Source organism: Pinus tabuliformis, chromosome X, assembly GCF_031772625.1.
Source record: "Pinus tabuliformis cultivar Carrire ecotype Pingquan chromosome X, CPIR1, whole genome shotgun sequence".
Taxonomy (NCBI): domain Eukaryota; kingdom Viridiplantae; phylum Streptophyta; class Pinopsida; order Pinales; family Pinaceae; genus Pinus; species Pinus tabuliformis.
The window spans coordinates 692,798,222-692,820,767 of NC_142308.1; the positions used below are offsets into that span (position 1 = coordinate 692,798,222).

At 38.5% G+C, this 22,546-nt stretch overlaps 1 protein-coding gene across 4 annotated transcripts in view; it reads left to right on the forward strand.

Annotated features, from left to right (window-relative positions):
* The window catches only part of LOC149141871 (uncharacterized), a 371,617-nt gene that overhangs the window by 85,561 nt on the left and 263,510 nt on the right, over positions 1 to 22,546 (forward strand). For all 4 annotated transcript variants that reach the window (XM_089448940.1, XM_089448942.1, XM_089448941.1 and 1 more), the window contains exon 3: positions 9,793 to 9,852. In XM_089448940.1, the coding sequence (XP_089305066.1) occupies positions 9,793 to 9,852 (60 nt within the window). The remainder of the gene's footprint in view (positions 1 to 9,792; positions 9,853 to 22,546) is intronic.

A 22,546-nucleotide genomic window follows, 5' to 3' on the forward strand; every position in this document is an offset into this window, starting at 1 on the left:
CCAAATCCCTCTTACATTTGTGAATGAGAGGGTCTGCACCTGTCAGAAAGAGGTCGTCAACATACAACACCAGTATGAGAGGTTTGTCATCTTCAACCTTAAAGTAAAGGTTAGGTTCGGCTTCACTCCTAGTGAATCCCAGCTTCATCAAGTAGCTATCGATCCTCTCATACCATGCTCGGGGTGCTTGCTTTAGCCCATAGAGGGATTTCTTCAACTTGCACACATGAGATTCCCGATCATGAATCTCAAATCCTTCGGGTTGTTCCACATAGACTTCCTCTTTGATCGAACCATGCAAGAATGCGGTCTTGACATCCATCTGATGTAGGTTCCATCCTCACAAAGCAGCAAGGGCTATGATACGAGCGGATGGTGGTGTATCGGGCAACAGGTGCAAATATCTCGTCATAGTCTATGCCCTCCTTCTAAGAGAAGCCACGAGCAACAAAACGGGCCTTATACTTTTCAGCACTTCCATCAACTCCAGGCTTTATCTTGTAAAGCCATTTCGAAGTGACAACTGCTTTGGCCTGGGGTCTGGGGACCACATCCTAGAGATCATTCTTCATGATGGACTCATATTCCTCAGTCATAGCATCCTTCCATACTTGATGCTTGACAACTTCTGTGAATGATGAAGGCTCATTTTGAATGATCGTGCTCATGATGGTCAAGTATCCCTGATACCTGGCCGACTTCTTACTTTCACGGAAAGTCCCTCTAGGTGCAATGTGTCCTTTGGCATCATCAAGTGTCCCCCTGAGCCATGAAGGCCTCTTCCTAGAAGAGGAAGGTTCTTGCGGAGGGGGATCAAATTTCAATAGGATCCGTAGGTTCTACATTGGGCATCATCTCATCTTCATTTTCCTCTGGTTTCCTGGTGACAGCTTCTCCAGATTTCCTCAATATAGGAAGATTGTCAACTTTGCTAAGAGCCATATCTTTGTCAAAGGTGACATCATGGCTAATCTCGACATCCCTTTGACCAACCACATAGATTCTATAGCCCTTAGTATTTTCACTACAGCCCACGAAGATCCCTTTCTTTCCAAATGCACCCAATTTATTCCTTTTCTCTTTCGGCACATGAAAATATACAGGATTTCCAAAAATTCTAAAATGAGATACGTCAGGTTTCTTGCCAGTGAACATTTCTTCGGGAGTCTTGGAACCCAATGCTTGATGAGGGCATTGATTTTGCACATATACGACTGTATTTGCAGCTTCGGCCCATAGAAACTTTGGAAGCCTTTGATCATGGAGCATAGCACGGACAACTTCCACAATCGTACGATTCTTCCTTTCCACCACACCATTCTGCTTAGGAGTATATGGTGTTGTAGTCTCCCTCTTAATGCCAACCTCTTTGCAAAAGTCATGGAACTCATTGGATTCATACTCAGTTCCATTATCAGTCCTTAAGATTTTGATCTTCTTTTTGGTTTGATTCTCGATCAAGGCTTTGAAGTGACGAAATTAGAACACTTCATCCTTCTTTTCAAGAAGTATATCCAAGTCTTGCGAGAATAATCATCAGTAAAAGTGAGGTAATATAAATATCCTCCCAAGGAATTCACCTGCATCATACCAGATATGTCAGAGTGAACCAATTGCAATATATCAGAGGTCTTGCTATGGCTTGAGGGGAATGGTCCCCTTTTGAGCTTTCCTTCGGCACATCCAGGACATGCACCTTCTTGCTCTAATTTGAACTCAGGCATCTAGTCACCATTTGTCTCACATCTAGTAGAGCTTTATAATGAAGGTGGGCAAACCTTCGGTGCCATAGTTCGGACTGAAGAGATGTGTCACAAGTCATGACACCCAACAGAGTTCCTCCAACATGATATAAAGAGTCAACCCTAAACCCAAGAGTGAAAGCATCTTTGAAATTCTTTTTCCATACACGTACCTTGCCATCGATGAAGGCCACCTTGTAGCCTTTGTCTTCCATTGCCAAAAGGGACATCAGGTTCTTTTGAGATCAGGTACATATAGGACTTGTTGCAAGTGAATTGTATTACTCTGATTCAATTGTAGAGAGACATTCCCTATGCCTTTTACGGGATATTTAGAGTTGTCCCCAAGAACAATTTCCAGGTTGGTCTCCTTCTCTATCAGATTAGAGAGATATTCTTTGTAACTAGTGAAGTGCCTTGAGGCACCACTATCAATAAGCCAATTTCCTAACGAGTCCTGGGGAGCAGTAGTAGAGAGGGCCGCTGGTAGATAATATTCATCGTGCTTATTGTTAACAACGTTAGATTCATACCTAGAGTTTCTTGCCTTTTTGGAGGGTTGACCATTACCCTGATTTCTGTCATTCATTTCCTTTGCCATTGAACCTGCCCTTCCTTTGATTGTTGTGGGAATTTCCTCGGGAGTGATTTTGATCATCATCATGAGATGTGTCCTTTCTATCAGGGCACTCCCTCGCATAGTGGCCAATTTTGTTGCAAATGTAACATCTACCTTTCCTTCCACCTTTCGGTCTGGCCTTTCCCTTAGATCTTGCCCCGAAATTATTTCTCCTTTTAGCATGAGAGGAGAATGCAACGGGATTGCCTCTAAGTGTAGGCATTTCCTGCTCTTCCATCCTTGTTTCTTCTTGAATGCATCTCGCCATCAGTTCCTCAAATCTTGGGATTACATTATTGTTGAGAAGAGTGGTTCTGAATATATACCATTCAGATGGGAGCCCTCCGAGAGTTGTGATGGTTAGTTCCCTGTCAGGAACGACTTCCCCAATCGATAGGAGATCATTCTTGATCTCGGTGATCCTTAAGAAGTATGCTTGCATACTCTCATCTTTGCCCTTCTTAATTTCCTTCAGCTTATTTCTAAGGAACAAAACTTGATTTGCATCATTAACTTTAAATAAACTTACCAGTCTATTGTAGATTGCCATGGAGGTGGTCAGCTCGGAAACATAGGCCACCAGGCGCTTGTTGATAGAGCCCCTGATGATCTTCTTTGCTTTGACTTCTCCCCTAGTCCACTTGTTCCTACAACATTAGATGCATTTGATGGAGGCTCAACGATTCTGCCTCTCACATGGTCCAACACTTCCTACTCTTCTAATGTCAGATCGAGAGACATCTTCCATCCGTGATAGTTAGACTTCTCACGGAGCTTGTCTTCAGCAGGGAAGTGTGATGAGGACCCCATGAAGTCTTTGAGATTGCTTCAACAGCCTTCGGTGATTGCTCTTGCTCTTGCTCTTGCTTGGGCTTTGTCTTCACCTCAGCTCTGATACCATGTTAATTTATGGTATGTTCTATGCTTAGTGCAGTTTACTTCGATTTCTTCTTATTAGCCACTGTTTAGCAATCACATAAACATAAAGTAAAATGCTGATAGAACATTAATAGATCGACAGAAAACAAGCCAAGACAAGAGACACAAGATGTGGCGGCTAGCCAGGGACAAACCCCAATGCGGGGAAACCCTTTGATCAATTCTTCTTTAATCTTCAATAGTTCAGCAGAGAGAAATAGTACAAATTCAGAAATCTGTAATTTTATGACAGCAGCAGCAAACCCTAAATCAGCAAAGTCAAATTTAGTCAAACAACCCTAGATTGACCTCTAGTCAACCTTGAAGAACTCGGTCTTCAACAACAAACTTCGGCAGCCCAAAACAACCCTTGGTCAATGGTCAAAACAACAGTCAAAGATCAACAGTCTGCGGTCAGCCCTAACCAGTCAACGCTGGTCAACACTTTGGTCAACACTGGTCAACGCAGCACCCAAACAGCATGCGCAGGTCAGCCCTTGGTCAATGCTTCATTTAGCAGCCCAGCACTTGGTCAACGCAGCCCTAGAAAAGTCAACGCTGCCCTAAACAGAAAATGCGTCCTTCTTCTTGCACGTGTGAGAGAAGCTGCTCCTTCGCTGGCCCAATGAGATGAGGAGAGAGAAGATGAGTTGAGATGAGATGAGTGAATAATGACTCAACCTCACTTGTACTTATATGATACGCTGGGCATGTGTGCCACACATTTAGCTGCTGGCCAACCTTGACAATTTATCAAGTAAATACAAATAAATTCATATTTTCATCAATACTTGTTGGAATCGGATGATCGTTAGATCAATCCTACACCTCTCGACGAGAGGAATCACGGAAAAATATCAGCTGCCATAAATAAGATGACCCACATGGAGTTTGGCCCTAGTTGCCAATTTTAACAATTCAACTAAGAAGTAAAAACAACAAGAACCTTAGATAGAATGTACCTCATCCAAAACTCCTTTTCAAGTGACAAATCTGCCCCTTATCTTGAAATCCTTACTGTAGTAGCATTAATCATAATTCCAGCAACATAAATCAGCAATAGTTGTAGAATGGGATGCCACGCATGAGTAGAAACTTCAATAATCACATGACCATCAAGAGATCTTCAATACAAAGCCAAACCAATGAGTATTGTTTCCTCAAACCATCAACAACCCATCCAATAGGAGGGGCTTCTCTTATATACAGTCAAAGCTCAAACCCCCCTTAAATAAAATAAGAATATTCATATTTTAGATCCTAGATCTCTCCTAAAAACATAAACAACAATGTCTTCTAACTGCCTCTAATACAAGTCAAAACACTTGAGCAAAAAAGTATTAAAACTAAATGGACCAAATAGTGGGCATGGCATTTGTCCATATCCCATCCAAAAGACCTCCTTGCTTTGGGCTGATTTGATCACATCATAAGCTTCCTAATGCCAAGTATGGGTTCCTTTCATGGGGTGCTCCTGAAAAATCATCAAGAAATGTGCAATAGATCCATGAATGAGGGAGCGCTACCTAGATCAGGGAGGAATCTCCCTTGAAAGACCAACAAAATGCCCAAAATGGCTAGGGCATTTCCTTGAAAAGACTATCAAACTCATCCATCATGAAGAGCCATAAGAATATGCTCAAGAAGGTCAATCTAACCGTTTCCTCTAACAAGTAGAATAACTTCAAATGATGAGCCAAGGTAGTTAGGTTCATGTGTACATCCATCCAAATCATGTGTCCTAGGAGAATGTGCATAGAAAGTGGCATGACCTCCAATGTAAGGATGAAATACTCTAGCACCATGTGATGCCATGTGAAATAGTGTGCGAAACAATTCAAAACCCACTTCAATTAACTAGGCACAAGGTGGAGCAACCTAGAGAGAAGTGCAATGTAGTTAGCTTTCTTCAATATGTGTGCCAAAATGTGATGATCCTAGGATCCCTCCATCAATCTAGGAGCCATCCATCTCAAATATACCATCTCCATGCTATGGAAAACCCCGTACATTAGGATGCTTCTCTAACAAGGCAAGTTATGTCATGAACGCTGCACTAATATAGTTGTTAGAAGGCTAATCACATATGCAAATGTGCAAATGGGCAAGCTCTCCACTAGATAGGCAATAAGGCATGAAGAAGCATCCACAAATGAGTGGAAAGAACCTCTTCTAAACAAGGCACTCCAAAAATAATCATATGATAGTGGCAACACTAAGGCATAGTTCTCAAAGGGGCATCATCAGGGGATGAACAATGTAGATGTGAACTGTGAAAATTTCTAAATCTAACAAACTAGAAATCCTTCTGTAGAAAACTGATTTACATTACCTACTTGTATTCTTCATTTAACAAGTTATTTTCAGAAATGTTCAGAAAAATTAATGTAAATACACTGCAACTTACACCACTATACAGATCAAGAACTGAAAAAATAAATGAGACAATTATGCAAATGACATACTTATTTTTGGACTAAACGTCCCCGGAAAAATCCAATGTGAGAAAACCGGTGCAACAGCTCTGAGGGTTTTCTATTATTAAGCAGAAGTTCTGAATACAAATGCTAGTTGCCCTCCCGACAAATCAGTGATAGAGAAATACAATGGCGGAGAACCTGAGTGAGTTTTACCTCACTTCACCCGGCAGAATCTGGTAGCAAAACTGACAGGCCCCGGCTACAACATCGCTGCCCCTTCGCAGTAACTGCGTGGAGCTCTCTGAGGCTCTGCGTCAACACTACTGCCCGCTGCGTCAGCTTTCCCGGTTGTTCTGACAGTTTCCGGTATCTCCCTGGCTTTCTTCTTGGAAGGTAGCTCTTACTCTGCATTGGTCCTCTTGGCTCTGTGTCAAGGCTGCGTGGGCCCAGACTGGCCCAACATCAACTCTCCCAGCTACTGCACTGCCTCCACAAGTTTCTATTCGCCTCTCTGTCTGTATTCCTGAACTATCATTTCCCCTCAGCTGCAAGATCTCCCAAATCGATTTCCCTCCTGAGAACTTCTCACCTCATAAAATCGATTTCCTCAATTTCTCTGTGTGTCTTAACTTCTCCAATTGACCCGAAGCCTCCATTTATACTTTTCCTATTGATAAATCAACGGTCGAGATTAAGTCTCTAGTCAATGGCCAAGATTAAATTAGACTTGATCCTCGTCTCTTAGAAGCTTCTCACCCATATTTTCATTAATACCCATTAATATTTTAATTTTCTAAGTTTAGACTTAGGAACTCGATCAAAAATATTAAGTATTTTAATAAAATACAATCCGGGAGGAATTTCACCAAACAATATCTGGGTCTTGGAGATCTCATGTGTTCTAGCCCCTCCACAAAATTTCGGAGCTAGAGCACATTCGAGGGTACCCAAAAATCAACAATCCCTCTTAGTGAGGAATGTGCTCTAGCAATACTTCCCAGTAGAAGTATCACACTAATCCGCCGCATCGGTCCTCTGCACTGCTGATGCTCGATCTACTGCCCTTCATCCATTGTGCTGCTGCAACCTGTACTGCTACCCGTGACACTACCACTGTCATTGCTACATCTGTACTGCAACTCCCTCTCAAAATGCTGCATCATGCTGCCCATAGCACTGCCACTACTAACTCCTGCACTGCCACTCAGTTGTAGAGAAGTAAGCAACTCAAAATCCACCCAAAAGCTGATATGTTGGTCAGTCGGGATGCCCCTAGATGCTGAAGCTACCTCTGTTGCTAATATGTGTTGTCCCTTTGATGCTAGTGCGTTGCTGTTGTATCTTCTCTGTGCCTTCTGCACTGCTGCAACACTCCACTGCATTGCTTCAGACTTTGGCACTCTAGCTCTGCCACTGTTGCTCCATCATCCCTCGCACTAACTGACTCCTGTAATTCTGCTACTGCCGTTAAGGGCTCCCGTAGAGGTATGTGATCCAAGAGTTTGGGCACCTCAAGGATCCTGCCCTTTTGTAGTCCTTTTGAGCTACATCTCTAGATCACCCCACCTCCCTCCTGGAGATGTGGTTGCCATCTCTGCCAAAAAATGTCGAATTGGTTCTCTTCTCCCTCTTTCGCTGCTGCCCCAGCAAAACTCGGATCTGGATTTCTTTGGCGCTAGAAATCCTCTAAGGAACAAGCTCCCTCTGAATTTCGATTTCCTTCACGGAAATCCTTCTGCCAACCACTGTCGAACCACCCCTCTCTGATCTCTCTTTGTTGCTGCTCAACACTGGATCTAGATTTCTTGGCAAGAAATCTTTTGAGGAACTGATTCCCTCTACTTTGCTTTTTCCCCACTAGGTACTATTCTGCACCAACAGAATCAACACCCCACCAGTAACTCCAGATGAAATCTACGCTGCACCCCCAACAACTGGAAAACTGAGACTCAACAGTCTCTGCGCTAGCCTAGTAACCACTGCGCTGCCCTCTGCAACAACAACGTCACCCAATCAGGCTGACGCAAGCTCTGCATGAGCCTCCCTTGGTGACTACGTCACCCCTCCTCTGCTCTCTTGGCCAGAATCTGCGCTATCTCTCGGGACAACTATCATCAGCAAAGATTTTCCTCTGTGCTTTTGCTGATAGCTTCAGTCCTCCTTGATCTGCGATCGCTTTGATACCATGTGAAAATTTTTGAATCTAACAAACCAAAAATTCTATTGCAGAAAACTGATTTACATCACCTACTTGTATTCTTCATTTAACAAGTTATTTTCAGAAATGTTCAAAAAATATTAATGTAAATACACTGCAGCCTACACCACTATACAGATCAAGAACTAAAAAATAAATGAGACAATCATGCAAAGGACACACTTATTTTTGGACTAAACATCGTCGAAAAAACCCAATGTAGGAAAACCAGTGCAACAACTATGAGGGTTTTCTATTATTAAGCAGAAGTTTTGAATACAAACGCTGGTTACCCTCCCGACAAACCAGTGACAAAGAAATACAATGGCGGAGAACCTAAGTGAGTTTTACCTCACTTCACTCGACAAAATCTGGCTGATCCGGCAACAAAATTGACAGGCCCCGACTACAACTTTACTGCCCCTTTGCAGTAACTGCGTGGTCATGCGTGGAGCTCTCTGAGGCTTTGCGTCATCACTACTGCCCACTGCGTCAGCTTTCTCGTCTGTTCCGGTAGTTTCTGCCAGCTCCTCGACTTTCTGCATGGAAGACAACTCTTCCTCTGCGCTGGCCCTCCTGGCTCTGCGTCAACATTGTGTGGGCCCATACTGGCCCAACGTCAGCTCTCTTGGCTACTGCGCTGCCTCCACAAGTTTCTGTCCGCCTCTCTGTTTGTATTCCAGAACTATCATTGCTCCTCAGCTGCAAGATCTCCCCAATCGATTTCCCTCTTGAGAATTTCTCACCTCAGAAAATTGATTTCCTTAATCTCTCTATGTGTCTTCTCCAACTGACCCCAAGCCTCCATTTATACATTTCCTGTTGATATATCAATAGTCGAGATTAAGTCTCTAATCAACGACTAAGATTAAATTAGACTTGATCCTCGTCTCTTGGAAGCTTCTCACCCATATTTTCATTAATACCCATTAATATTTAAATTTTCCTAAGTTTAGACTTAGGAACCCCATTAAAAATATTAATTATTTTAATAAAATACAATCCGGGAGGAATTTCGCCAAACGATTTTTGGGTCTTGGAGATCTCATGTGTTCTAGCCCCTCCACAAAATTTTGGAGCTAGAGCACATCTGATGCACCCAAAAATCAACATGAACAACCCTCGCTAGAGCATCTCAGCACCACATGATGGTCAATGGACAAACTTTCATAACTGTCTAGGAAGGTATACACAAGTGATATGACCCCTCCTCAAGCCTTGAGACCCATCTTACATATGTGATAAGGATGCCGATTGAATGATAATTGATGGAACATATGCAATCCATATAACTAAAATATGCCCCAAAAGCCAACATACCCCCACACAACTTTCTTGGGTAGGGTCTTCAATCTTGATCAAAATCCTCATGCTAAATGAGGGGTAATAGGTGTTACAAAGTTAAAATCTTGTTTTTATGAGATTGGTCCTAGTATTCTGTCACATTGTATAATTGAACTTTGTGTGTGCTCATGCCCCTAGTGTTAAAGCTTTATTGTGATTAAATATTTTACATCTAATGTCACCAGCACATTATAAAAACGAGAGCAATATCTATATGCATATTCTTACTTCTTGCAAGAGATGAAAGTTTTGATTGGATCTCTTCTTGCTTGAATTTAATATTTCTTTCACAACTTATTTGTTTCTACTGTGCATTTATTACACTATAACAATCATTGCTTTGATAACATAGTTCATTTATTGTTCCTAGATAGATACTTACCTTTGTTTTTACTTTCAATATTGCTCTAGGAGTTGCTTTTGCACTCCCACATTGTATTTACTTTGTATTCTACCTAGTAGTCCCTTTGACCTACTTTTTTAGTTAGTCATTGGACATTAATAAATTATCTTATCTTATCTAAGATACCTTTCTTTGTATCATTGTGTTAGGTACAAATATCTGGTGGGGGCCGATGCAATGTGACAAATGGACATTCCATAGATACAATGGTATGGCTAGGAATCTTCTAATGGTGTTGAAAAGTCTGTGATGCTTACAAGTTAAGATTACATTCTGTAATGCCTTTCAATAGATGAATTTGCAAGGCTTGCAATGCGAACCAACAATGCCATGCTTTTGCTTTACTAGAGTATTAATTATAGAATATAAGATGGTTGACTTTGTCTATGATAACTGTTGGAAAAATGTGAAATTTTAATTGCTTGGGATGTGAAGAGGATTCTTTTCTACTGAAATTCCTACACAACTAACTCCATTCAATAATTTCTTAGAAGAGTTGAATCAATATCAGACTCACTACAATGCAAAGAGGTTGATGCAGCTGCAAATATCTATGATATGAAGCTTGCATGATTTGAAATGAAGAAATTAAAATATTTAGTTCCTTATAGAAACATTGATGTGTAATTAATATATGTGAATATGTACTCAATACTAAGAATATTGCATAGTAGATTGTAATGTTTTCAATACTTTTAATATTGATGGTAACCACATAAGACCAGCAAATAATAGTTTTCGTTGATGCAATTGTGAACATAACATCATCAATTATTGTTAAGAAAAATAACACAGAGAGAAATGCATGATGCCAAATGATTGTGATTGTTCGTTATAAAAGAATGCCATTAAGTACATGTATTTGGACATAATTGACACACATCCCAAAAGATACACTAGTATGACTTAACTTTGAAATGACTTAATTAAATTCATTTACTTTTTTCATTTAGCCGAAGTTACATTTACTTTTTAACTAGGCCTTATTGATTTTTCAAGAGTCCTTTAATTTGATAATTGTTTCTCTCTCATAAAGAAATATTTATGGGTTTTCCGCTTGTGGGTTTTGCCCTGGCCTCAAGCCTCATTTCTGTGTCTCTTGTCTCATGGTTATTTTCTACTACTCTTTCATGTTTAATGGTTGGCATTTTCTTTTGTATAACTGCTTAATGATATTGAATGAATGCTATGTGGTATTTAGTATTTACTATTAATTCTAACTGATCATTGGAAGTAGTTATTATGTTGAAGAAAATTTATTCTAGCTTGTGCCCTAGAAACATCAACAATTCAAAGGAATGGTGTGCTGGATCACATCCTCACTATAAGCTTTCAAGTCTTGTCATGACCAAGCAAACACATCCTTAAACTCACGAAATAGCTTCTTAAGTTCATCTCTTTCACCTTGGTTTGTTACCTTTCCGACTTTAATCTTTTGGGGATTATATGTTTATCATATGTTTATCTCAACAATATCATGTGCTTCATCAGTTATCTTGCCATTTTTGCAACCATCATCTCTATCAAAGGACTTTTCTAGGGGAATTGTCTTTTCTAACTTGGAAGACTCATGCATATCCCCGATCATATCATTTTGATTGTTTGGAAAATCAGATTGATTATTGTTCTGTAGGAAATCTAGGATATGGACGTCATCCTCAAAGACTTGCCGATGTTCATGGTTATAAGGTATGGCTGGTCAAAAAATGACCTCCATGGTAAAATTCTTCTAAACTAAAGTTGTCCTCATCAGGTGGTTGCAAAGTAGTGGCAGCAACAACCAAAGAATTAGCCAAGGTGTTCTTTTCTCGGGAAACAACATTTATATTGAAAGTTTCTAACCAATGAATGGTGCAACACACAATTCCTTTGTACTTTCTAAGCTTCTCATTTTTAGCATTAAAAGTTCCTTTGATTTGAGACACAATAAGGTTAGAGTCCCCTATAACTTTCAAATATTTTATCCCCTTTTTGAGGGCTATATCTAGTCCTAAAGTGTGAGCTTCGTATTCAGTGATGTTATTAGTGCATTTGAAATTATGTCTACAAGAAAACATAATATATCTATTGGAAGGAGAAATTAAAGTGATCCTTGTTCTAGTAGTGGATTTGGAACAATCCACATCAAAGTACATAGTCCAAACCTTATCCACATCTTGCTCAAATATATTGTCCCCTTCTTAGTTTCCTATATAGTACAACTAGGATGGATTTCCATGGTACCTGATGGCTAGGTCATAGGAGCAGGATTACATCATGAGGGGACCCAGAGGGGTTTTGAGGAGTTTTATGGGGTCCAACGACATTCGCTTGGCATATTCCATCATCATGATCAGTTCCCCACAACTTGCTTTTGGTTTCGTTGCATTTCGATATTCCCATAAAACGGGTATATTATTGAGCATAATTAATTATGCTTAAGGTGGCATTCCAGGAGGAATATTTGATGGAACACCTTAGTATAATAGCTCGTTGGAATTAGAATGAGAAGATCTATAGGATGGGATGCTGAGAAGTGACTTCTAGTGGCCAAAGAAAGTATGGTGGATGATTTACCATTTTCCCAGATTAAAAGTGACTTTAATTAGTCACTTAATTAAATGAAAGAAAAGGGAAAAGATTAATTAAGGGGAAAAGGCCAAAAGTGACTTAAGTAAAATAGAAATAAATTAAAAGTCACTTAAGATGAAGTCAAGGAGGAGCTTCTAGAATAATAATAAAATAATAAAATAAAATACTTCTAGAAGATTGAAGATCTATCTATCAAGCCTTTAAAAGGAGGAGGAGATCATTTGGGACATCTTGGATTTGAGTATATGTCTTTGGTGTGGTTTGGAGAACCTAGTTCTCTACTTTAGTAGCTCCAGGACATAAACCTTTGGGTGATTTGGTGAGAGTGGACAAAAATCCATCTCATCCCTTGGTGAACTCATCCAGAATTTACAGGAGCGCTTATCAGTTGCAGTACAGTATGGGAGGCCAGATCCAATATTGTAGCAACTAGTTCCTGAGGCAAGTTCCAGTTTGGAGGATCCCATCTCAGCTATCCTTCTGTTATTTGTAAAATCAATTTTATATTAATATAAATAAAGCTTAGATTTCCTGCATGCGTTTATTGCCTATTATGAGATTGCAGTTTATATCTCTAGTTTGTTGATTTTTATGGTTCAGTTTGTGAAATTTTTTTATTGGATTAACAACATAAATTTCTGAAGCAATATTATGCTAAATTTATATTCGGGATATTACAACGGTATCAAAGCTATGCATCCTGCCAACCTAAGGGTTTATTGCAGATCAACTTAGGAAAATATGGAGGGTTTAAGAGAAACTAATATTTGGTGATCCTCCATAATCACCCTAGTTAGAATCTTGTCAATTTCATTGGTTCTCTATAGCCATCATAGTTGGCTTATTATTGTGAAATTCTCTGGAGTTTATTGTTTTCACAGGTGATCTTAGAGGGCCAGATTATCTTGCTTAAAGAAGCCCAAATTCACTGTGATAACTGATTTATATTGCAGAAGGAATTTTTATAAAGGAAGGCAAAATTGTCTTCTTATTGGAGGTCGAATTGCTTGATTTGAGGGTCAATCATTTGGGGGTTGAGAGCATTTTCCTGAGGGTCAATAGCCCTTTCCTTGTCAAAAAAAGTTAGAGGGCCAAGAACCTCCTCCTGCACAGGCCAAATACTGAGTGATACAGTCATCAGTTGGAAGGAACGAATTTCTCCGTCGATACAGGGGGGTCGAGGTTGCCTACAACAAAGCACGAGTTGTTCATCCCTTAGGCAGTTCAAATAAGGTCTGAGAGGGGCCCGAGTTAACCTCTACAGGTCTGTATGAGTTTATTTATCTGCCAGGGGGGCTGAGATATTATAAGTGCAATAGGGCTGTATTCTGTTCATTATGAGTCAGGTTCTAAGCAAGGAGAAGGCCGAGTTCCTCCCTATATCATTCTGTTATCTCTGTGTGTAAAGATGAGTACTTGAGCAAAGGGGGGTGAGTTTCAGTTCTCCTAACTACTAGATGAGTTCCATTTGAAGGAGGTCTCGGGTTTGAGTATCTTCTTCTCTCTAAATTGTTTGTGGCAGTAACCTTTATCAAGAATTCATGGTATTCTATCTGCTGGGTCATACTTCATCTATCAACCATTGTAAGAGCTAAACCTTGATGCTGGTCGTGGTGTCATTTTGTTCAGCTGCGTGGGAGTTCTTGCACAGTATGTTGGAGGCATATATATGCAGGCTGTAAACTTCACTACATGACTGGTTGTATCATTCATAATTGGAGTCATATCACTACGTATCCCTGGAGCTAAGCCGATATTCACACCTACAGTCAAAGAAAACTCAGGTTTCTCTATCATTCTTCTATGTTGTGAATTTATGATATATTGTGAATAGTGGATTGTTAGTGTTTATATATATATAGATCAGTGAATGTTCATGCCTCTGTTCCAAAGACAATGTGTCCTCCTGTGGTGATTTCTAGGTAAATACAATGAGTAAAGAATTGCAAACATTATGGAGAAATCTTTCCAACAATAGCTTATCTTGCTGCTTGGGTCTTATGGAATTTACATATTGTTTATGGCATTTTTGGGTTGAATGATGATGTTGTATATGATTATGTGCCAAGTTTGCCTGAGGGAAAAGAGTTGAGTTTCCCTTGACCACGTGCTGGAGATGTCTGGAAGGATGGGCCAACAATACAGTCTAGGAAGTCCATGATATTATTGTTGGGTGAGACAGAGTTCGAATCACAAGTATGCTGAGGATTCGTGGAGAAATATCAGTTGCCAATGAGTCTGTTTATTAACTAAGGAAGTTGGACGGAGTATGTACTGCCCTCTCTTGTAGCAAACCAATATCATATAAGTGTTGGACCCATCTTATCAAATGATGAAAGTTTGCGTGGGAGACTGTGGGTATATTTATGTGTGACCTGTTGTCACATAATATGGACGCCTAGATTAGCAGGGAAAAAGTCCTCAATCCCACTAGGTGAGGCCTTAAAGACAAAACACTCAAAGAAGGGGCTGTCACCTATTCTCAACTCTCTCCATTTAAGCTCTCTCCTGGATAAGCTAAAGGGGTAGTCTCTAAAAGAAAGATATCTAAAGGAAAACTTGTTAAGGATAACAAGGGCTAAGAGATAATAGGAAAGGCAATCACCATTAGATATAACTTGAATTTATAGATTAATTAACAAGTATGAATGTTTATGAGCATTTAAACATCAATAAGATAGATTCAATGAAATCAACAAGATATCTTTCAAGATAAAGCATGAGAGACCAGTGCCTTTAGAGATAACTTGCAAGAAACAATATGCTCAATAAGAAATTATGATACTTGCAATTGAAAAATGATCTTTCAAGTTACAAGAATAGCAATGTTGCAAGACAAGCGTTAGTGATCTTAAACCACAATTGATTATAAATAATTTAGAGATATGAGCAACAAGATTTTAAAATAAAACTTGCAAGAGAAGAAAGCTTCTACTTAAAGAGAGATGCTCCAATGTGATACAATCATCAAAAGACAATGAACATGAAATTGAAATAAACAAGTACAAGGATATTGAATGAAAACTTGCAAGTAAATGATTAGCTCTTAATCCAATTTTGTACAATAACGAATTGAATGCAAAAATGATAAGTGAGTGTGTGAAGAAGAGTGCTCTTGGTTAATTTTATTTATTTGCCTAATCTAAGGTTTGACTTCCCACCAATTCCTTCAACTTGGTAAGGAATGAGGTTGTTGCAAGAAGGCTAAGAGAGAAGGCAAAGGCCTAATTAACAATACCCCCTTAGGACTTCAGTACAACTCATGTGCCTTTGTTCTTACAAGGGCTCGACCACAAGAGAACTACGAGGTCACATGGAGTTTATCCAAGAAAAATATCAGCTTCCATTAATAAGATGACCCACATGGAGTTTGGCCCTAGTTGCCAATTTTAACAGCTCCAAACTCAAATTTAGGGAGATTGAATGACAACTAGGGAAGTTTGTCCTAAATTTCTATCAACCAAGTTTATGCTTGGAGGTAAATTTTAGAGGGTTCAATATGCAAACTAAATCTAAAATGCAAGATAGTTAATTGCTTAGAATGAAATACTTCAAAAATGAAGTGTCTTAAGATTTATCGATAGCAACATACCATTCCACTTATATGATCACATTAGTAATTAGCACTTTGAAGTTTGAACACTTTTAGCACTATGAGATTAGCTTATGCCAATGACCAATGAAGCAAATGAAAATTTACTCAATGAAGCAAAGCGAACTAAATCAATTACAAATGAGATCAAGATATTAGAGCAACTTCAATGGAAATGGCAATTAGATCTAGTTGCGAAGTGAAAATTACTCAATGAACACAAGAAGCAAGTTAGATCAAGAAGATGACAAGAGGTTTAGATCTAGATCTAGAAATGCTAATGCAACTAAATAATGAAATGAACAAGAATAACTAATCTAAACTAACAATACAAAAATACAAGTTAGAGATTAGATCTAATGATTAAGCTAGCAAAAGAAATGAAATTAGTAAGTGACTAGCTATCCAAGAGGTCCTCCTACCAAACGAGGAGAGAGGGATACCAAGGGAAGAAACCCCAAGCTCCCTCAAGAAAAATTCTTCTTTTATTATTATTACAAGAGAAACCCTCTTATACAAGAGAGGGCTAAGCTCTAGAGGAGGGTTTACAAGAAATATAGAGCTTTGAAAGCTAATACCCCTTCCTCAAAATGAGCGAAAATTTTTATGATGAAATTACAAGGAAATTCCTCCAAGGAAAACTTGCTAATCCTCCAAATTTTATTCTCTCTTCAAAATTTTTTTGCTTGAAATGCTAGATGTCCAAGAAGGAGGAATTTCACACAAGAAGCAAGGAGAAGCCTCTCCTTTGCTTGCGGCATACAGAGATAGGCCTAAAAAATGAAGATGACCGCCAAAAAAATTCAACCTTACTTCAAAAGTGGAGACAACCTCCAAAACAATTTCGATCTTGAATTTTCCTGAGGCTCAGATGATAGGTCCCTTAAAAAAAATCGAACTTAAGAAAAGGCCTTGAAACCCTGACCGTCTTGGATTTGTGCAGAAAGATGGAGAGAGGAGAGGGTTGGATCAACGAACAAGTGTTTAGCTTCAAAAAATTCAATTTGTCTCTTGGTCCTCAAGCTTCCACTAGCAAGAAAAAATTTGAAGAAAATATCGAAGCCAAATCCTTGCTCCTCCTTTCAAATTTGCAAAAATTAGAGAGGATATCCAAACAATATATAAGATCTATATACAAGAGAAATATATATACAAAATGGGTTAGAAATATATACAAAATTTTATAGATCTACTAGCCCAAAGAGTATGAGGACAACTCTGCTCTTGGGTAGCAAACTATAAGCTCTAAAATAGCTAGATATGACAAATAAGGTGCTTAAATAGATATATTTGAATAATTTATGACAAAATTTACAAGCGATGGCATGGAAACCCCCTTTAAAAATATATCTTATGATAAGCCTTTGAGAGAGATTTAAGTGGGTTCTTTCACTTCTATTCTTTGAGGGTTGGTTGGTTCAATTGAAAACTTCCCCAAATGCCCAAAATTTGATTCAAAAAATAAAATCTCTACACAATTTCGAAAGATAATGTCAAATCCACAAGGGATTAGATAGCACAATGAAAAAGAAGACTATGGTTTCAACCGAAAACCCACTAGCGCTTCTAGATCTAGAGTGTTTCTCTAACCCAAATGTCAATGCAAGATAATTGTACATCAATAGATCCAAACTATGGCAAATCGAAATAACAATTTAATTGTTTACCTGTAGAGCATTAAGAACAAATGAATTAGAAAAATAATTACCATAGATGTAGAAGAAAAACACCGTAAAGCTTTAACCCCAAAGACTTTCTTTTTATTAGCTCAGAAAAAATTTCAATACAAAGCAGAGCTTCCGGCGAAGAGTTTGACTACACATGATGTTGATAAGATGTTACAATGAGGAGCTTAGAGCTCTTTAAATAGAAAAATGATAGAATGAGACACCTCTCTAAGTGCTAATGGCTAGATCCAAGCTAGAAAAATTCAAACCCTTGATGAGCCAATGCAAATCTCTAGCAAGAAATTCATTTTCCTTGAAGGAGATGCAAGGTGGAGAAAATATTTGATCCGGAAATGGTTTGGACCACCAAAATATTTCTATCATTTTCTCCAAAAACTCTCATTCGAATTAACCATCATGGACCATCTCCTTTAAAAATTCAATTTGTTAGGTCATTGGCTTCTTTTCTAGACCATCAGATTTTACCGTGGGCCATTTTTCTTGGTAAATGGAATTCCCATCAATTTTGAATTGAATTTAATATTTGGGAATTTCCATCTCATTTTTTATCATTTTCACTTGGAGAGAATTTTTTAATTTTTTCTCTCATTTTATTTTTTGGCTAATTATTTGCCATTTTTTGCCAAAAATTAGAAAAATGGCTCTTTGAGGGGTAAAGACATATTTTTCCACCCTCAAAAGGTGTCTAGATAGAAAGTTGAGGTGTAGAGGTCTAATTTTGATTACTCATTTCCCCTACAACTTCTATAGACAACACTTATTACATTTTACATCAAATAATTATTAAAAATCCCGACCAATGAGAAATTTTTAATAATTAAAAAATGACACTTAGATACAACCAAATTTTGTGAAACTTTAGAGATGATCTAGTATGGTAATATACATTAATTCTAGACATTGGGACTCACCTAAGACTCTACCATCAAGCCGCACTCTAGCTTTGGGGTATAACTAGGAGAAAAACTCAACTGATTATAAGTGTTGAAAAACACAAATAATGGGTTGAGGAAAAAAACTCCCTAGAGTGAACTCACTTGCTAGTATAGTCTTAAGCTACCCAAGCCTTTTACATGACTCATTTTTCATCATGCTAGAATCATTTTTTACGTAATCCCCAAAGGGTTGTAGAATATGGAATACATAGATTGAAGATAGGAAGTAGATGAAATTTTGGAATTCTGAAAATTCGGAATTTTGGCATTTTGACATGATCTGATGATGATGAAATGCTTCTGAATGTGCTTTGCCCATGGAACTTTTGACAAGTCTTCAAATGCAATCTGAGTGGTCAACATGACTTTCCCTTAATTCACACTAGGTTCTCTCCATCTTCACTCTTGTAATTATTCTAAATATTTGGACTATTTATGTAATGAATGTGCACATGAATGATGTGTTAAAATTATGTAATAAATGTTGTTATAAAGATTTATGGATTATGCACAGTTAATAGAGAGACTATATATAGGGTGGTCAACATTGACTTGCCTCATTAGATATATGTTATTCACTGTTGTTAGTGTTGAGCTGTTTTGTGGTTTTGTATGTTAATACATGGTGACAAATGAAAGAAAAAAACTCAAAAAACTCCTACAACACGCTCCTTACCCCACATTTTGACAAGTGACCAGTGATTAAATCATCTAAGTCCACAAACTTAAGAAGAAAATAGAGAGAATCTTCCAGTGGGAATATTACAAGAGTCTTGATGCATCTTTATACATTGATGTATGAAATCAAGTTTTCTATGTCCGGTATCTTGCCATGTATTGACTACTGGTTTTATTAGCAAAGGGTTTGGTGTATAGAGCTGAGTGAAGTGTATCTTGTGTGTTAATTTGAGTGAAGTTGTTTGGCTGCTAGGAGTTTAAGCAAGGTGTATGTGAGGGCTGCTAGTACTCTAATGTCTTAGTCTTGATTATTATGCTATAGGTGGAATGTATCGGTCATAAGCTCTATCTGGATATAGTATTGCTATCCATTGTAGTGTTGTGTTGCATTAGTTGTAGAGATGATGTTGGATTTGAGTACCAACAATTGATTGAGATATTGATGTTCCTTGTCTAAAATATACTACAGGAGATGTACGATTGCATGGATGCACTGATGCTGATTGGGCTGGAAACATTATTGATAAAAAGAGCACATCTGGGTGTTGCTTTAGCTTGGGATCTGCCATGACATCTTGGATGAGTAGGAAATAGAAGTTCATAGCTTTAAGCACGACCGAGGTTGAGTACATTATTGTTAGCATGGCTATCTGCGAGACAATTTGGTTAAGGAATATCTTTGAGAGAGTTGTTTGAGCAGGTTTTGGATACGACAATGATATATTGCGGCAAACAAGACTAGGTTCTGACTGGTAGAAAATCCCGTATATAGCTGGGATAGAGATATCTTCATAGATTGAGACAATGCTGCTGTATGAGACAAGCTTAGGCTTGTGGTTGTTGCCTCTGTGAGAGGGAAGATGAATAAGGTATCCTTTTATGACATGTATTTGCTTTAACATAATATTTGATTTGATGTTCTGTATGAACAGGAAAATAGAGGACTGCTGCTTGAAAGAACTGCATAAAGCAGTATGATGGAATTGTTCAGTGAATTGTTTGAGTCGGTTCCAGATATGAGCACGTTGATATGAGCTGTCGGGCTAATCGAGGACACTGAGGTAGCTCTTCCCCCATGTTTGAGCTCCTAGGGTGAGGAATTGAGCCATAAAGCTCCTGGGGTTGAGGTACCTCTGGATTTGACAGAGTATACCCTAATTGGCATCTGTCTTTCCCACCCATCTAGCCAATGGGTGCTAACTGCTTGAGTTAGGCATGATCCTTACTATTTATGGTAAGTGGCATCCCACTCAAGCTAGAGATGCAAGTGTTCTACCACATGACTCTTGAGGGTCATTGTTAGGAAGATCGGTAGGCGATAGGATGGATGTGATCTGTACCTCCTATATAGCAAGTGGTATCTCGCCCATTGATTACATAAAGGGGTGTTTGTGATCCTGGCTTGGTAAGTTGTATCTCGCCTGAGATGACTTGGGGTGAGAGTATCCCATAGGATCTTCCCCATTGTCAAGACATGAGGTAAGAGTGTCCTGTTTACCGCTCAAACTACCAAGGGTTCTAGTAGGGGATCCTATAGAGCAACTACTAGGTCAAGTGGCAACAATGGAGCGATAGCCCATTGACACCTCAGCTAAAGCTCCCCGCTCTTACAGACTTTCACCAATGGAGGAGTCCCGATATGAGAGGAATCACTAAGAATAATAGATCAATGATGGGATGAGAGGTGATTTCTAAAGCCTATTCACAAGAGAGGCTCAGATAATGGGCTTGCTTGCTATGAAAGCAAGATAGATGGCTCTCTTAGAAGGGCTATGAGGACACTTAGACCTAGGTTTGGGGATTAATACTTGGCAAGGTGTATCCTAGGCATAAGAATCCTAAAGAAATAATGGTTTCTATGTAATCCTTGTGGAATTTGAGTCATAAAGTTGTGGGACCACAAAGAACCCAAGTGGACCCAAACTAGGTCAAGGGTGTGGAGTTTATTAACAATGGAGGGGCTTGACTAGGTTAGAGAGGAGAATATGATCAAAGGAGCATTTTTGTTTTGAAATTCAAATGCAATGATCTAAATGAGGATACTAACCCAAAGTAACCTAGGGAGAGGAATGATCCTTGAGCTATGTCTTGTGATATCTGGGGATTCCATCGTCGAATTGAGCTCTGTTGACCACTACGTGTCAACTACCCATAGCAGTACACCCCCTTTTTCGCAAAAGGGATAGCGCTTGATCAACGTGTCTGTGCCATTCGACTGTCATCATCAACCTGATCATGTCATGTTGTAAACCCAGTATGCATGTGTAAATTGTAAGTAATCTTAGCAGATCTGTATCATGTATGTAAATTGCCTAGGCAAACCTAATTTTCTAGTGATAATCTACGTTCCGGAAGTTTTTTTGTCTCACCGATCCATGATCGGCAGAGTTTTCCTTCAGCCTAACCCCAAAGCCGGAATGGATTTTGTCATTAGAATATTAGGGGAATCCTAGTGTGGTTGGAGTCTATGTAAAAGTAATTTGGAAATAATCCTAATTATTTGGTTGGGTTATTACAAATTACTTGATCTGCTAGATTATATTTGTGTCGCAAAACTGGGTGGTCCATGAGGGTTTATGTCAAATGGGTTTTCCCCCTTGAGATGTAAAATTGTAAAAGTCATGATGTAAAGTGTCTTGAGGGTTAGAAAATAATTAATCCCCTCATAAGTCCTAAGTCCTAGGTCCTAGGTGATTTTTCCAAAGGCTAAGTTCGAGGATCTAATAAAAATAATAAAAGATATAAATAATAAAAAATTAAAAAATTAAAAAATATCTAAAAAATAAAAAAGAAAATAAAATAAAATTTAAAAATAAATAAAAAAAATTTGAAAAATAAAATAAAATAATAAAATAATAATAAGTCAAAGTTTTGAGTAAATAAATGCAGGATTTTAATTTTTTAATATATTAAAATGCATTTAAAAATTCAACGGATGAGATTGAAAGGGATTTTGATTCCCATCAACGGTCGAGATTAGTTTGACATGGATCACTCAAACTAGCCGTTGGGATTTTTTTCCTTTAAATAGGGTGTTAGGGGTCATTTGAGATCATTCGATCTGAAAGTCGTGTGCTAAAGAAAGCTCTCTTGTAGTCATTTTTTGTGCAATAAAAAAAGAATTTGGGGTTGAAATTCTTGCTGGTGTTACTCTTCTGGAAATGCTGTAAGATGTTTTATTTTTCTGCATAATTTTATTTTCAGCCATTATTGATAGCTTGATGAAGATTGATTTAGGCACAGGTATCTTGTCTGATCTCTGGGGTTTGAATGATAGTTTAATTTCTGAAATATAATGGCAGGTATCTCCATTTGATCTGAGTTTCACTGTTGTTTTCTCCCTCTATGTTAATGGTTGATTTAAGCTGTGCAGGATATCTTTAGTTTTGAGTTTACGAGGCGTTAAGGGAAGTTCTTAGCTGAACCAACCAACTCCTGG